Genomic DNA, 16294 nt, shown 5'->3' with positions numbered 1-16294 from the left:
TTTTGAGTTTTCAGAATTCTAAATAGAGCCATAATTAACATCTTTTAAAAGCCTTTACTTATTGATAATGGGTAATATATTGCCACATATACTGTGTGTCATTCAGTAATTATTGTCATGTTTTTATTTGAGTTCGAGAAAACTTTTAGCCTTGCTTGTAGAGTAAAAAGTTCATTTTTTAAAAACCACAGTCACCTTTAGTTGAATAGATTACAATTTTCCCTCACTAGACTACCATGCAACTCTCAATAATCATGATATAGGTCTATATGTACTCACTTAGGGAGGTGAACACACTGTATTGTTAAGGAGGAGAAGGTGTATCCATATGACCTCGTTTTTGAAAAGAAAATATTTTATATGTTTATTTTTTTATATAAATGAAGAAATGGATAGACAAATAGCTAGCTGGATGGAAAGATAGAAGGGCATAAAAATAGTCATATAGGATATACACCAAAATATTAGTAGTCATGGTTATCTTTGTGGGATAGGTTTATGGGTGATTTTTCACTTTCCACTTTATAGCTTTCCATGAGTTTATGTGAATACTAAAAAAAACAGACAAACAAAAAAGCCTAACATTTGCTTATATATTCCTGTAGTACAAACAGTGAAGTCTTTTATATGTGATGGGGGTTGGAAACCCTGTCTCAGAAGTATCTTCCTAGGCTGGTTAGCTTGAAGCTTCTCCTGCAGTGGCTCTTCAGGGTAGCTCCAGCTCACAGTTCTGGCTTCCTCTGGAGGCCCGAGGATGGGACTTTACAGGGTCATTAATCAAAAAATGACGTGAGCAGAGAGCCCACAGCGAATCAGTAAAGAGCACAGATCTTCCCTGGTTCAGAGCACAGGATGGGTTCTGCCCCATGTATCAGGCCTTCACACCTGTGCTCGGTAGGAAGGGTTTCACGGGACGAGTGTGCTCCTGATGGCCAGTGAGAGACCCAGAAACCCCAAAATAGGGATCCGGTGCTATCAGCATCAGAAGATGCAGCAGCACTAGGAGAGCTGCCGTCCTTCTCAGTAAGAATCCAAAGAAACACCACTGTCCATTCCCCGTGTTCTTCTCAATAGTTAGGGAGGTGGAGGATTCCTTTTTCATATATTTTTTTAAACCTAGCATTGCTCTTTTTTCTTTCCTTTTTATTTTTTTATAGAGAATAATCTCATGTCAGTGGCCTGGGCATCAGCTTGGATCCAAAGCTATTGTTTCTGCTCCTATAATTGTCTCAAAATGTCATTTAATAATGGATGAGAAAAACTTTCTCAAGCTACCCTGGTCTTTAGAAAATAGCTGCCAAAGCTCATAAGCCACTTTCCCTCCTTCCTTTGCAATAATTGTCAGGAGGTGTGTTCCAGGATTTAGTAAGAAAACAATTCTGTCAGATGGATGGTATTGCTGACATATATGCTCCAAGAAATATTCATCTAAGCAGAGAGACTTGGTATTTCACATTTATTCGATTTGCTCATAGTGGTGTCTTTTCTCACTTCTGCAGGAAATCTGAAGGCATAAAGGCAAAGTATAAAAATAGAACGTTTTCTTTAAAATGTAGACTTTTTTTAACGCTACCACATTGGGTAGTTGAGGTAATAATACTGTTAGGGTTTTTGCATGAGACTTACATATGTGTATTTTTTTATACCTTTATGTTCTTTGTACCCAAGTTTGACATTATTATCTCCATTTCCCTGTAGTTACACTGCACTCAAGCCAGGTGGGGCTCCGTGACTTTCTCTAAACCTACTGTGTACTTTCATTCCACCATACTTTTCGCTGTGTGCTCTTCCTGCCCCATCAAGCAGCACACAAATCACAAACACATACAGCATATACATTCCCCTTCTGCTTTTGTCTCTACCAGGGAACCCTACTCCTCTTTCAAAGCTCAATCTGGGACTCTCTTCCACCCTGGGAGACCTGGGGCAGGTCACTTGGCTTCTCTGCTTGAGGCTCCTCTTCTTTTTAAGAGGAGATGATAATAGCCCTGCCTCGTAGAACTGTGGCGGGGAATAAACAAAAATGCCTGTCAAGGTGATTTCTCTCATCATGCAGACTAGTGTCATCAGCTATTCCTTCTGATACCTCTAGAAGCTCTGCCTTCTGTAGAGGTTTGTATACACTCTGTGGAAGTCGTTATGGTCATATATCTTAAGTAGTTGACAATATCTACCGGATTTTTGGCTTCTTGAGGACAGGAATCATATCTTGTTTGTATTCTATACACGGTGCCTAGCATAGTGCATATTGTAGCACAGCATAAGCATGTGATAAATGCCAATTGAAATTTATCATAGACATAAATTCAGTGATTTTGTTTAAACAAAAATATCTCAAATTTCTTTCAATCATATATAAATTTTTTTAAGTGACAGCAAAGCTTTTAGGGAATGTTTCCTTTTATAAAATGCAGTTAGAAGAGTAGTCTCAGACCATCAACAGACCTAGGCATGTTATTAGTCACTTGATGGGTCAGTAGAGGAAGTAGGGAAGGGAGGACCAGGCTTCAGAAATACAGAGGTAAGGACACCAAATCTGTTGGCATGGGATGACTGCTAGTTTGTGATACCATTTCCCTCTCCTCTGGGGGAATTGTTGAACCAGCAGGAATGTATGGATAGTGGGACAAGAAAACCTTTCCTTTTTTAAGAGAGGGAGTTTGAGCCTCACTCCGAGGTTCACACACAGACAGAAGCAGTTCCCAAATGCCAGACACCCTACATGTATCTATGTTACACATTCAATCAATGCAGTTTCCAGATGGATTTTCATGCTCAAGTATTATTTTATAAGTTTTCCATAGAATATAGATACTTTAAGCATTTAAAAACCCAAAACTAATCCCAGTCATGAGAGAATTCACATTGTGTAACACACACCTCACATCATCACTTTGGAAATGCATATAAAAAAAGCAATAGAATTTTTGTTGTGTGTGACGTTTTGATGTCTAATAAGCCAGATTTGATAAAAACTGTAAACTTCTGAAATAGGTTTAAGCTTATGTTTTAAAAAACAAAGTTGGTAGAAACAGCTTCCACAAAGCACATGTGCTATGGGATATGGAACTAATTTCAGATCTTTGCTTGCCTGGAAATGCATGGAAATAACGCCTCTATAGAAGTAGCAACTAGAAGTAAAAGCTCTCAAAAGAGGGATGAAATAGAATAAGAAATACGTATAGTTAGACACCGAAGTATATAACACATTGTAGAAAGAATTCCAGTGAAGATTGTTTAAGTAAAATTTGTTACTTAGAAATCCAGTTTTCTCAAGGCCAGTGCGGTGGTATAGCGGTTAAGTTTGCGCGCTCTCCTTCGGTGGCCCGGGGTTCGCCAGTTTGGATCCTGGGCGCGGACCTATGCACCGCTCATCAAGCCATGCTTTAAGCGGCATCCCACATCAACTAGAAGGATGTACAACTATGACATACAGCTATCTACTGGGGCTTTGGGGAGAAAAAAGGAAAAAAAGAAGAAGATTGGCAACAGATATTAGCTCAGGGCCAATCTTCCTCAAAAAGAAAGAAAGAAAGAAATCCAGTTCTTTCAAACTTATATGTGGATGATGTCGGAGTGATAACAAAAAAAAATGGTAAAGAAGGTGCAAATTCATTCGTAGGTGGAAACAACTAGGAAGGGGTGATATATGCAATACTCTTGAGTACTTACGTTTAAAAATATCATTTGTAATAGAGTATTTCTGACTCAAGGAAGCAGATAGAACTTCATCGATGTCTCTAAGATTTTGTGGTACGTTGGCAGTGTTAAATTGTTCAAGTGAAGAGGTGGAGCAAGGCACTATATGTCAAGAAAATTTATACCTACAGAGAAACCCACAGGTCTGAGGGTCGATGCCCCTGAAAAGCTCTGCGTAAAACTGAGAAAGGCTCCAGCAATAGATCATTGTGGGAGTACACAGTGCCTGGGAAGCCATCAAGCACTCTCAGGAAATGGTTGTCAAGGGCACAATCTTCCTGCTAGAAGAGAAGGATATTGTGTTTGTGAATAAATCACAGAATGAGTACAGGGACAAAATGTAGGAGTAATGCTGGACTGGACCTGGACATCTTTTGGCCAGAAATCTTTTTAACTGAAGGCAGAATGTGTGAAAAATTGTTACCTTGCCTTCTTGACAGTTATCTCTCAGGATTTCAAGGAATTGCTCATTTAAACTCAGGTATAAACAAAAGACAAGTGGAAATGAGAGGAACCCTGGGAGAAAGTGATTCTGCAAGTTGGAGCTGGTGATGGGCAAAGATGAATATGCTTGACATAGTCTGTAGCCATAAGGAAGCGAGAACTTTTTAGGGAAATCCTGAGTCAGATGAACAGTAGTCCAAGATATACTGAGAATTTACATGTGAGACTGCTTAATAGATAACAGTCATGTCTGACGAACCTGAAAAATGGGAGGTAGGAACTTTTCAAAATGGCAACAAAACCAAATGCTGAATCTGTTGGCCACTGAGCTTTGATGTTTCTTGGCAGTGTTCTAAAAGACAGTATTAAACAGGTGGCCTATGAAGAATCACAAGACAGCCTTCTGTTTTCTAGGCATAAGTCATGTCATGTTGAACTAGTCATCCTAACTGCATTTCTGCTTCTCTCTTTTTAATTTGATTGCTAAGCTACTGCAACAGAGGAAGGCAAAGCCTTTGACAAGTGTATGTACCATGGCGTCCTATGAACAAGTCAGAGAAGCGTAGTACGCATGAGTGGACAACTGTTCAACTGCTGGAGTAACCAGATGCCAGGAAGGGTGATGAATAGGCTAGTGTCAGTCTGACGACGAGCCTCTAGAGCTTTGAGAAGGAGCCTGTTCTTGGCAGTATTCCATGCAGTATCTTCATCAATGACATTTTTATGAGAATACAAGATGCTGATGAAGTATCTTTATGACATAGAGCTATTAGGAGTATCTAATACGTTAGATGTTAGAATCTGGATTTAGGAGGGTTTTGATCAACCAGAAATGGCTCAAACAGAAGAAGATGAAATTTCATCAAGAAAAAAATAAAATCTTGTTCTGAGGATTTTAAACATAATTGTATAAATATAGAATGGAGATGTAGTAAAGCATATGAATATAGTAAATGATAGTAGAGCATGTGAAAAAAGATTTAGGGAATATAGGTGATTGTAAATTTAGTGTAGGTCACTAGGGTGGTGTGGCTACCTAAAAGTAATAACATCTTGACTGCGTTAGTAGAAAGGTGTATTGTTCAAAAGCCAGACAGCTGCTCTACCTCCAGCTGGTCAGAGCATACTGGGCTTGATCTATGCGGTTCTGGGTGCCATGATGTAAATGGGATGTTCTTCTAGGAGAGGAATGGCATTGAAGGATGGTGCAAAGGGCCGAGAATGGAGGACTTCAGAAAGATGTGGTAGCTATTTGTAGATGGTTGAAAAGTATTCCACAGAGAAACATAACTAGGCCCCTTGATGAGTGGAAGGTTCAGAGAGGCGAATTTTTCCATGCTATGAGGAAGAGCAATCTGGTGTTGAGATGGCTGTGTCAGAAGTTTCCTTGTCACTAGGAAGGGTTGAGGCAGTAGCAGTACTTGTCAGGAATGTCACAGAGGAGATTGCTGTATTAGATTGAGTCGGACCAAATACAGACACCAAACGTTTCATTGAGCGCCTACTTTATATCTAGGATTTTGCTAGACACTAGAGCTTAAGATCACTTCTAGTTCTGAATTTTGATGATTCTAAATGAGCCAAGAATTTATGGGGAGAATGGACCGATTGAGGAATACTTCAACAGTTTGCTGGCATTTTATCTACACGTGTGCTATCCAGCACGGTAGCTACTAGCCACATGTGGCTGTTGAGCACTTGAAATATAGCAAGTCCAAGCTGAGATGAGCTCTAAATGTAAAATCCACATTTGGTTTTGAAGAATTATAGTGAACTTTTTATACTGATTACATATTGAAATGATATTATTCTGGATATATTGGGTTAAATAAAATGTGCCTGTTTCTTTTTACTTTTATAAATGTGGCTACTAAAGAGTTTAAAATTACTTTTGTGCTTGCATTATATTTCTCTTGGAAGTACTGTTCTAGAACTTAGGTTTTAGAGCTAACCTAACTTATAAAAGTTTGATTTTCTCTTCTTTTCTTTGCAGACCTGAGAAGATGGCTAAACTCCCAGTAATTTTGGGCAATCTAGACATTACAATTGATAATGTTTCCTCGGACTTCCCTAGTAAGTGTAAGTTCTATGTAATGAACAGACAAAATTTTGTTTGTTTGGTTTTGACTTCAATTTGTTTGTTTCTAATTTTTCAGATTATGTCAATTCATCATACATTCCCATGAAGCAATTTGAAACCTGTACTAAAACTCCCATCACATTTGAAGTAGAGGAATTTGTGCCCTGCATACCCAAACACACTCAGCCTTACACCATCTACAACAATCACCTGTATGTTTATCCTAAGTACTTGAAATATGACAGTCAAAAGTCTTTTGCCAAGGTGAGTACAAAGATTGAGGCTTTATTTTTGATTTCAAAACTCTAGTGGGATTTGACTTCTCATGTTCTTTTATAAATATTTACATATTCTGCCCTTTTGTTTTATTTTCTTTTTCTTTTTTCTTTAAATACTGCTGCAGGCCAGAAATATTGCTGTTTGCATTGAATTCAAAGATTCGGATGAGGAAGACTCTCAGCCCCTGAAGGTTTGTTTTTTATATATGTTCACATTTTTCCATTTTAAAAAACGCAGTTGCGGGGCCGGCCCAGTGATGTAGTGGTTAAGTTTGCACGCTCCACTTTGGTAGCCTGGAGTTCGCAGGTTCAGATCCAGGGCGCAGACCTGCGCACCACTTATCAAGCCATGCGTAGCAGGCGTCCCACATATAAAGTAGAAGAAGATGGACACAGGGCCGGCCCCGTGGCTTGGCGGTTAAGTGCGCGTGCTCCGCTGCTGGCGGCCCGGGTTCGGATCCCGGGCGCGCACCAACACGCCGCTTCTCCGGCCATGCTGGGGCCGCGTCCCACGTACGGCAGCTAGAAGGATGTGCAACTACGACATACAACTATCTACTGGGGCTTTGGGGAAAAAGAAATAAATAAATGAAATTATAAAAAAAAAAAAAGAAGAAGAAGATGGACACAGATGTTAGCCCGGGGCCAATCTTCCTCAGCAAAAAGAGGAGGATTGGCAACAGATGTTAGCTCAGGGCTAATCTTCCTCACCAAAAAAAAAAAAGAATAAATAAAAAATGCAGTTGCATGATATTGCACAACTAAAGGAATTTGACATACTTTAATTGACAGAAACACAAAAATACATTGCAATACATTACAATATATAACCACGTGTGCTGAACCATATAGAATATGGAATAATTGAGTTCTTGCTCCTAATTGACTATTTCTGTTTTGTTATACTCTTTAAGGATGAAAGTTTCTTATGCATGTTCACGTCGATAAACATATTGTGTACCTGTTATGAGCCAGCATTGTGTGGGTGCTAAGAATTATGATAACAGTAATATTGATAATAGAAATAATAATAATAATAGATTGACATTTATTATAGTATAGTAATAATAATAGTGGTAGATCTTTGGTGATGTTTATTGAATGTTTATTATATTCTGCACTCTGCTCTAAGTGCCACATCGGTATTGTCGTTAGTGCCATCGAGTCGATTCCAACTCCTAGTGACCCCATGTACAGTAGAGCAGAACCCTGCCTGGTCTTTTTGTGCCATCCTCTCATCTTTAATTCTCATAACAGTCTTTTGAATTAGGTACTATTATTATCCACATTTTTTAGATGAGGAAGCTAATGCACAGAATTTAAATAAATTGCTTAGAGGCGTACATTAGTGGAACTGGTGTTCAAACCCAGGCAGTCTGGCTCCAGAGCCCAAGTTATTTACTGTAACTGTGTGAAATGATTTTCCAAGAAGAGAAGGAGACAAAGATGCAAAGAAGAATAAAGTATAGTTTTTGCCCTCAAGAAATTCACAGTTTTGTGGGAAAGGCAGTCATGGAGAAACAGCTCCCGGCACGTAGAAGTACTGAAATGTTTTTTAAACAAAACTGAGTAATTAGTATAGAAAAATGCTGAGGGGACACAGAGGAAGGAGTTAATAATTTCTTGAAGGATGCGTGAGAGTTTGCTTGGTGCACATAGAAGGGCAGGTTGTTTGGACACTGGAATTGCATAAGCAAAAGCATGGAGGTGTGAAAGTGAACAGTGAGCAAGGGGTCGTCCAGAGCTACAACTTGGAGAGGTGGGAAGGGGAGTTGGGGGAGGGCTGGGAGATGAGCTGGAGGGAGGGTTGGACTCAGAAGTAAGGGGGTTTGCAGGCCTGAAGTCTCATAGGCAGAAGAAATCCATCAGAGATGGTTAAGTTTATGCTGTAAGAGTGCCTTTTTTTTTTTTTCACAACACATCTGAGTTTGATTTCTTTTCTTTTTTTTTTTTTTGTGAGGAAGATTAGCCCTGAGCTAACATCCATGCCAATCCTCCTCTTTTTGCTGAGGAAGACCGGCCCTGAGCTAACATCTATTGCCAATCCTCCTCCTTTTTTTCCCTTTTTCTCCCCAAGGCCCCAGTAGATAGTTGTACATCATAGTTGCACATCCTTCTAGTTGCTGTATGTGGGATGCCACCTCAGCATGGCCGGACAAGCGGTGCGTCGGTGCGCACCTGTATTCAAACCCGGGCCACCAATAGCGGAGCACACGCACCGAACCGCCAAGCCACGGGGTTGGCCCCTGAGTTTGATTTCTTAATCCGTTAATTGAATACTGGTTTTCCCTTTGCCAACTCATTACAGTGCATTTACGGCAGACCTGGGGGGCCGGTGTTCACGAGAAGCGCCTTTGCTGCGGTTTTACACCATCACCAGAACCCAGAATTTTATGATGAGGTAAGTGAAGTTTTCAAGGGAAAACCCAGTTTAACCAGTTTTAAGGAAAACTCTAAGTTTTTGCTCGGTAAAACAAAATTCAAGAGAAGCTGCATACTATACTAAAATTACTGATAGAACTAAATGTTGAAGTATTTATTTTACATAATTTTTTCTAATTATAAAAGTAACATTTTTTGTAAAAAAAAAAACTTGGAAAATGGAGATAATATAAAAAAGTCAGACTCTCTCCATCACTACTGTAATTAGTATTCTGACATGTTTCCTTTCAAATTCATACTTAAGTATAATTACATTTGTTGGACCTGAGAATTTTCCTTTCTTCTCATTCGGTTTGCTAATGTATAATTATGATGTAGTTCATTAAAACTACTATTTGAATCCTACTTTTAGATGTTCTATGCTGGTCTTTCATCATGCCTTGGCTGTGTTAAGTTCGTGTAGTGGTTTCTGTCACGTGTTTTCCAATTCTTTCTAGAGTCAAAATTCCAACTTTTTTCCTGTTTCTAGTCAGTGAATGTCTTAGTCTGTTTGTGCTGCTTTAACAAAATTGCACAGACTGCCAGGCTTATAAACTGCAGAAATTTATTGCTCACAGTTCTGGAGGCTGGAAGTCTGAGATCAAGGTGCCAGCATGGTTGGGTGAAGGCCATCTCCTGGGTCACAGACTTCTCAGTTGTATCCTCACATGGCAAAAGGGGCTGGGAGTTCTGTGGAGCCTCTTTTATAAGAGCACTAATCACACTCATGAAGGCTCTACCCTCATGACCTAATCACCCCCCAACAGCCCCATCTACTAATACCGTCACTTTGGTTAGGATTTCAACATGTGAATTTGGGGGCGTACACAAACCTTCAGACCTTGGCAGTGAGTGAAGGATCCATTTCTTCCTTAGCACAATTTACAGTCTCAGATGTCTTTGACTGCAAATGTTAGTATTAGTTTGGAGACCAAATGCATGTTTGTGCATTGCGTGACACATTGTGTGGCTGCTTTCCCTGAGAATTTTTGTTGTTTCAGAATATTAGAAAGACTGTTATTTTGTCTTCCTTGCAGATTAAAATAGAATTGCCCACCCAGCTACATGAAAAGCACCACTTGTTGTTCACATTCTTCCATGTCAGCTGCGATAATTCAAGTAAAGGAAGCACAAAGAAGAAGGATGTTGTTGAAACACAAGGTTTGAAATTTCATCATTTCTTTGATTTTTCATGATTTACACGTTAAGTTCTTAAATTTTATTTTGATTCTGAATTTGCATCCATTTACAAAGGAGTTTTTAGATGAAATTTGTGAAGGTAGTGTGCCTGGCTTGCATACGTAAATTTTTATAAAAGATAATTTTAGAATTCTAATTCTTTGGCCAAAGAGGCCAAAGTACATTGTAGACAATGTTCTGCAGAGACTGCATTCGAGGCGTTTTCAATCTCTTGCTCTGATTGATAATAACAGTTCTTAAATATCAGCGAGTTAATAGCATTGGCTTTCTTCATAAGTTTTCGTACACTTAAGTAAATTTTTTTGTTCTTTGTTTCAACAGTTGGATATTCCTGGCTTCCTCTCCTGAAAGATGGAAGGGTGGTGACTAATGAGCAGCACATTCCTGTCTCAGCTACTCTCCCATCTGGCTACCTTGGCTACCAGGAGCTTGGGATGGGCAGGGTATAGGACTTTATGATTGGTTTATCCCAATTCCTTCAGAAAACATTAAAGAACAACTAAAACAACGATAACACAAAAAAGCATGCAGCACCAACATTATGGTTTTAGTTATTCATTTTCGAGTAAACTTAGGCCATTGGAAGGCAGTGGTGTTAACAGTTATCACAATCTAGAATTATAGTTTGGGCACTTTATAGGCCTTGAGCCAGCAGTGCCTCAGCAGGAAAATGGAGACTTGGAGATACTGGATGAGGTAGAAGTTTGTCTCTGCAAACCAGCCACAAAGATGAGTTCTTTGGGTCATGCAAATGATTAAGAATTGTCTTCCAGCTTAATTAAGTCTAGTAAGCAAATCTCTCACCTGCAGGGTAGCCTCTTCTGATACCTTTCTGATTCATTAAAGCTTGAATTTTCTCAGATTTCTCCAATTTGTTTGTTGGCTTTGCATTCTTTTTAACCATCTTAAATTTTGTAACATGCTTAGATAAGATCTGTTTCATTTCATTTTGAATGGCTTTTAATGTCTCTCTGCATTTAAATAGTGCCCAATTTGGGCCCATGTTATGGAATATTCCAAAGTAATGGTAAATCATATAACATTCAGTTACAATTCCTAGTCTGAACATGAGAAAAATGGAGGTTTCAGAAATTAAAATAAACACAAACAGATGGTTGACCCTCTGCCTGTGCCAGGCATGCTTACTGTCCTATTTGCTTTATCTAGTACCTTTTACCGTCTCTTTCAGAATTCTGACCTCAAGTGTGGTTAAGTCATTGATAAAATAGTATTCTTTCCCTCTCAAATGGACAGTAACTCATACAACAGCAAATAAGTGGAAGTGATAAGTTAGGAAATCCAGTAAGAAGAGCATTGTACTTAGCGGGAAGAAAGTGGGCAGAAATTAGTATTGGTTGCATTCCTGCTGTGGACCAGGCATAACTAGCAAGTCACTGAAGCTGTCTGGGCCTTCAGTACCTCACCAGTACCCTCACTGAAGTTGGTGTTTGAAGCCAAGATTACTAATCTGTTGGGATTTTTGTTTCTCCATATTTTTTCAGCATTATGGTCCAGAAATTAAATGGGTGGATGGAAGCAAGCCACTGCTGAAAATTTCAACTCATCTGGTTTCCACAGTGTATACTCAGGTACGTGCTATTCTGTTTGGTTAAAATTAGCAGTGATTGCTCTGTGAATGAGTTCGCATGGCTTTTTGGCAAAACGAAATCCTAATTGATATGTTATAAGGATATGTTTACACTCTGTACTTCTTTTTCGAAGAAAAAAGGTAGATATGAGGTGCTCATATGTACTAATATAAATGAATAGTGCAAGTAACATTTTTCAACAGTTTTCCTCTTTTCTTGGAGGATGTTTGAAATCTCTTTAATGTCATTTTTATGTAATCAATTTCATAGTCTAAAAAAATGCATGCTGCAAAAACAAATACCGCTCTTTCCACAGCATATATGCTAATAGGCTTTCTTTTGCTTGTCTTCTTTTTATCCCCCAGGATCAGCATTTACATAATTTCTTCCAGTACTGTCAGAAAACCGAATCCGGAGCCCAAGCCTTAGGGAATGAACTTGTAAAATACCTTAAGGTATCAGATGGCTTTCTTAGTAACTGCTTTATAATGAGTTTGGAGTAGGTTAGGTTTTCTTTTTTGGTGGTGAGTGTTGTTCTTACCCCTTGCAAACCTTATGAGGCTAGCCTTAGCTAGAGGCTCTCACGTTGATAGTGAATATATGGTTTTAGACGGTGGCAAGAAGTGGACTCAGACATAGTACTACTCCTGCCTTCATATGAGTCCCATGTGTACTTTTCTCAGGTCGGACCTAAAACACATTGTTCCTACATGGAAAACCACTCCCTTACGCAGGCCTTCCCTGTTGAGTGCTCACTGGCCATATAAGAAGCAGTGACTTGAGTCCCACTGTTAAGTAACTTCTCATTCATTGTAGAAGATAACCTTGGTGGATGCATGCTAGGTGGGTTAAAAAAAAAAAACAGAAATAATACATGTAACCAACCCCAGCTTTGTGCACGGGTTAGGGAGGCTCTTGGAGTGGTTGCACAGTGAGAACAAGGAGGGTTTGTCTGGAAAAGTTTCATCCAGAATGTAATTCTAGGGGAACATTTTGAAAAAAGAGAGTACCCATTCTAGACATGGGGACAAAATATAAGAAATGTGAGAAATGGAATAGAAGTTTGTTTGATTTAAGCAAGAAAGGGGATTCTGAAATTACTGCTTTGCAAAGTCCCCTTTCAGCTACCTCATAGAGAGTCATGTGACTTGAAGAAGAGCCTTTATATTAGTTTTCTATTGCTGCTGTAACAAATTACTACAAACTTGGTGGCTTAAAACAGCACAAATTTGTTTTCTTACACTTCCTGTAGGTCAGAAGTCTGACATCACTCTCACTAGGCTAAGATCAAAGTGTTATTAACAGGGCTGAGTTCCTTTCTGGAAACTCTAGGGGTAAATCTGTTTCCTGTCCTTTTCCAGCTTCTAAAGGCTGCCCTCATTCCTTGGCTTGTGGCCCCTTCCTCCATCTCCAAGCCAACAATGTTGCATCTCTGACCGTTCTTCCTTAGGCGTGTCTCCCCCGACTCTCCTGCCTCCCTCTTCCACTTTTAAGGACACTTGTGATTACATCAAGCCTAAATGGATAATCCAGGAGAGTCTTAAGGTGGTTAGCAGTCTTAATTCCCCTTTGCTGTGTAACATATTCACAGGTTTTGGGGATTGGGACTTGGACATCTTTGTCCCTTATTCTGCCTGCCACTGCCTTCCATTTGTTTTAGATGGACTTCTTCCACTCCTGTTTGGAACTGAGTGGAGATTGCTTGGGGTTGGTTTACTTTTAAAAAGATAACTTGAACTTTGGCATTCCATGTCTGTAGAGCCTGCATGCGATGGAAGGCCACGTGATGATTGCCTTCTTGCCCACCATCCTAAACCAGCTGTTCCGTGTCCTCACCAGAGCAAGCCAGGAGGAAGTTGCCGTCAACGTGACACGGTGAGAGAGATGGAAAGGTGGATATTCTTCTTCCCCTTCAGTCTGTCCACACCTGGAGCACAGTCATACATATCTTGGATGCTAGTATGTGTTAAACATTATATTTAAGAAATTTCTTTTGATCTCATATATAGGGACCCCATCTAATTCCTTGTTTCCTGTTTCCTGTGGTGCCAATAGCATCATCATTGTTCTACTACGACTGTGATAATAATGAAATGTTTCCATTTTCACATTACTATTCATTGCTTTATTCATTCCTGTGGTGTATAGGGTCATTATTCATGTGGTTGCCCAGTGCCATGAGGAAGGATTGGAGAGCCACTTGAGGTCATATGTTAAGGTATGTAAAATAAACTGTCCCGACCATTTAAATTTGTGGCTCTCCAATTTTCCTTTTAAGAACTTATTTTTTTTTTTAATTTAGTTATTTTGGGATGTATTTTGGGGAAAAACTTAATACTTCTGCTTTCTCTTCTGTATCTCATAGCCAGTGCTTGGACCTGAACAACGGGATGTCAAAAGAAGGGCAGCCATTCATTTATTTGCTTAACTTCATTCTTTCAACTACATTTCTTTTAATGGGTCTTGCAAGTAATGTGACCCAAATGACACGAAATTTTAAAGAAGAATCTTAAGTCGCTCTTGGCTAGGCCTCTGGTGTAGCTTATTGTCTTCATTTTTTTTTCCCATCTAAAATTCCGAGTAAAACCGCTTCTCCCAAGATAGAAAGGTTAGCTCTGGCCACCATCAGATTAGATGACTATGTGGGACAGCAAGAGATGTCGTTAGGATAAATATCAACAAGTTCTTCATTTATATACAGTATTCAGTAAACACAGTGGCAGTTAGTGTTCTAAAAAGTTACACACATTCTATTTAGTCTTAGACACCTCCATGAATTATAGCTATGTGTTAGTTTAAACAATCAAGTACGGCTTCTTCAGGGTATCAGTTACTCAGTATTGTGGTGACACGTTTTTTGAAGTCTTTGGGTGGTGGAGTTGTGGGCTGGAGGACCACTGATCTAATGGGGTCAGGTGAGTCACATATTTTGATGGGCTCCCTCTTTCTGTCACATGACAACCACTCTTCCCACCTTCTTTTTCTACACCTTCCTCTCCCACCCATGTAATTGTGCCTCAGTCCCTGATCTCTATCCTTTGGAGCCTCTCCAGCTTTCTGTCCAAGTTGGAGAACCAGTACATTAAAGTATCTTTCCTTTTTCTTCGAAGTATGCTTATAAGGCTGAGCCGTATGTTGCTTCTGAATATAAGACGGTGCATGAAGAACTGACCAAATCCATGACCACAATTCTCAAGCCTTCTGCCGATTTCCTCACCAGCAACAAACTACTTAAGGTAAGTGGGGAGGGCCAGTGTTGCTCTGCGGTATTGAAATTGATTGAAGAAAATTCAAACTCCACAGCCTGATCAATTCGCCCTTTTTGTGTGCTTTTAGAGATAATCACCACCTCCTAAAAAGCGGTAACAGAGTTAGTTTTTCAATACCAACTTTGCTACTTGACTTGTGCTCCTGTTGAGCTGCAAAGTATTACTACATTCAAAGCTTCATGGGCTCTTAAGTATTAATAAGTCAATATATTCAAATAATTGGAGGATGCTGAATTATAGATTATACAGGCAGATGTCAGCAGGTGAGAGACCCAGCCAAGAGGAAAGACTGACATCTAATCCAGCAATGCCACTTGTTGGGTTGTGCTGTGCTGAGCGTCTGCACCCAGTTTCCTAGTGGGATGGAGTTACTTGTTGTCGGACATGGGAACGCAGGAGAGCATCTGCCATGCACCTCTGGTTTGATAATGATTTGCTGAGAGGTTCAGCCATGTTTTTGCGTCATACCTGTCTCATGTCAGTGACATTGTCAGCCTAAGGGTAAATGTCTCACCTTCTATTTTGCTGTTTTTCTCACTGGGATCCTTTGTTTTTTCTTTCAGTATTCATGGTTTTTCTTTGATGTTTTGATAAAATCGATGGCTCAGCATTTGATAGAGAACTCCAAAGTGAAGGTACGTCACTTCATATCAGGGCTTGTGTGGCACTTCTTAGGGGAAAGTGTCTTTCATTGTGTTTGTAGCCAACATTTATGAATGCTTTCCGTATGCCAGTTACAGTGTTGTTCTAAGTGCTTTCCAAGTAATAAAGCATTTTAGCTTTATAACAACCCTATGGGGGACGTCCTAGTCTTGCCCCTTGTTTTTATTGATGAAGAAGCTGAGGCCAGAGTGCTTGAGTTACTTGCCCACGACCATGCTGCCAGTGAACAGAGGGAGCCAGGTTTTGAGACCAGTCTGGCTCCAAAGCCCACACTCCTGAAGCACTGTGTTATTAAATGCAAAGAAAAAGGTGTCTTCTCCTTTGACTAACTTAGAAGTCTTTAAGTCTGATGAAATGGGAATGGTAGTTTAAGCATTCATTTAAAATGTAATTACCTGGTGTTTCTTAAATGTCATGAATATTGTAGACCTTTCTCAGGGACTTAGATGACAGTTTCTGATGCTACTTCATGTCCTCTGTAACCAATGACTCTGAGATAACTCAGTCTCCCCCAAACCCTCCTTGCTGAGGTGCCTGTTGTGTGTGCCTTTGTGACTCTCTAGGTCCCCGTGCTGTCCCCATGCTCATATCTAGACTGATGCCTGTCAAGGTGTGACTGGCCGCCGCTGGCTGTCTGAAGCCCATTGTAGA

At 39.8% G+C, this 16294-nt stretch overlaps 1 protein-coding gene across 6 annotated transcripts in view; it reads left to right on the top strand.

Moving 5' to 3' along the window:
• Positions 1-16294, top strand: part of DOCK9 (dedicator of cytokinesis 9) — a 282353-nt gene that overhangs the window by 180672 nt on the left and 85387 nt on the right. For all 6 annotated transcript variants that reach the window (XM_058548414.1, XM_058548411.1, XM_058548416.1 and 3 more), the window contains exons 16-27: positions 6137-6216; positions 6300-6487; positions 6627-6692; positions 8810-8902; positions 9960-10083; positions 10444-10565; positions 11625-11711; positions 12077-12166; positions 13471-13586; positions 13860-13929; positions 14822-14947; positions 15544-15615. In XM_058548414.1, the coding sequence (XP_058404397.1) occupies positions 6137-6216; positions 6300-6487; positions 6627-6692; positions 8810-8902; positions 9960-10083; positions 10444-10565; positions 11625-11711; positions 12077-12166; positions 13471-13586; positions 13860-13929; positions 14822-14947; positions 15544-15615 (1234 nt within the window). The remainder of the gene's footprint in view (positions 1-6136; positions 6217-6299; positions 6488-6626; positions 6693-8809; positions 8903-9959; positions 10084-10443; positions 10566-11624; positions 11712-12076; positions 12167-13470; positions 13587-13859; positions 13930-14821; positions 14948-15543; positions 15616-16294) is intronic.

Source organism: Diceros bicornis, chromosome 9, assembly GCF_020826845.1.
Source record: "Diceros bicornis minor isolate mBicDic1 chromosome 9, mDicBic1.mat.cur, whole genome shotgun sequence".
Classification (NCBI taxonomy): Eukaryota; Metazoa; Chordata; class Mammalia; order Perissodactyla; family Rhinocerotidae; genus Diceros; species Diceros bicornis.
This window is presented reverse-complemented; position numbering and strand designations above follow the sequence as displayed.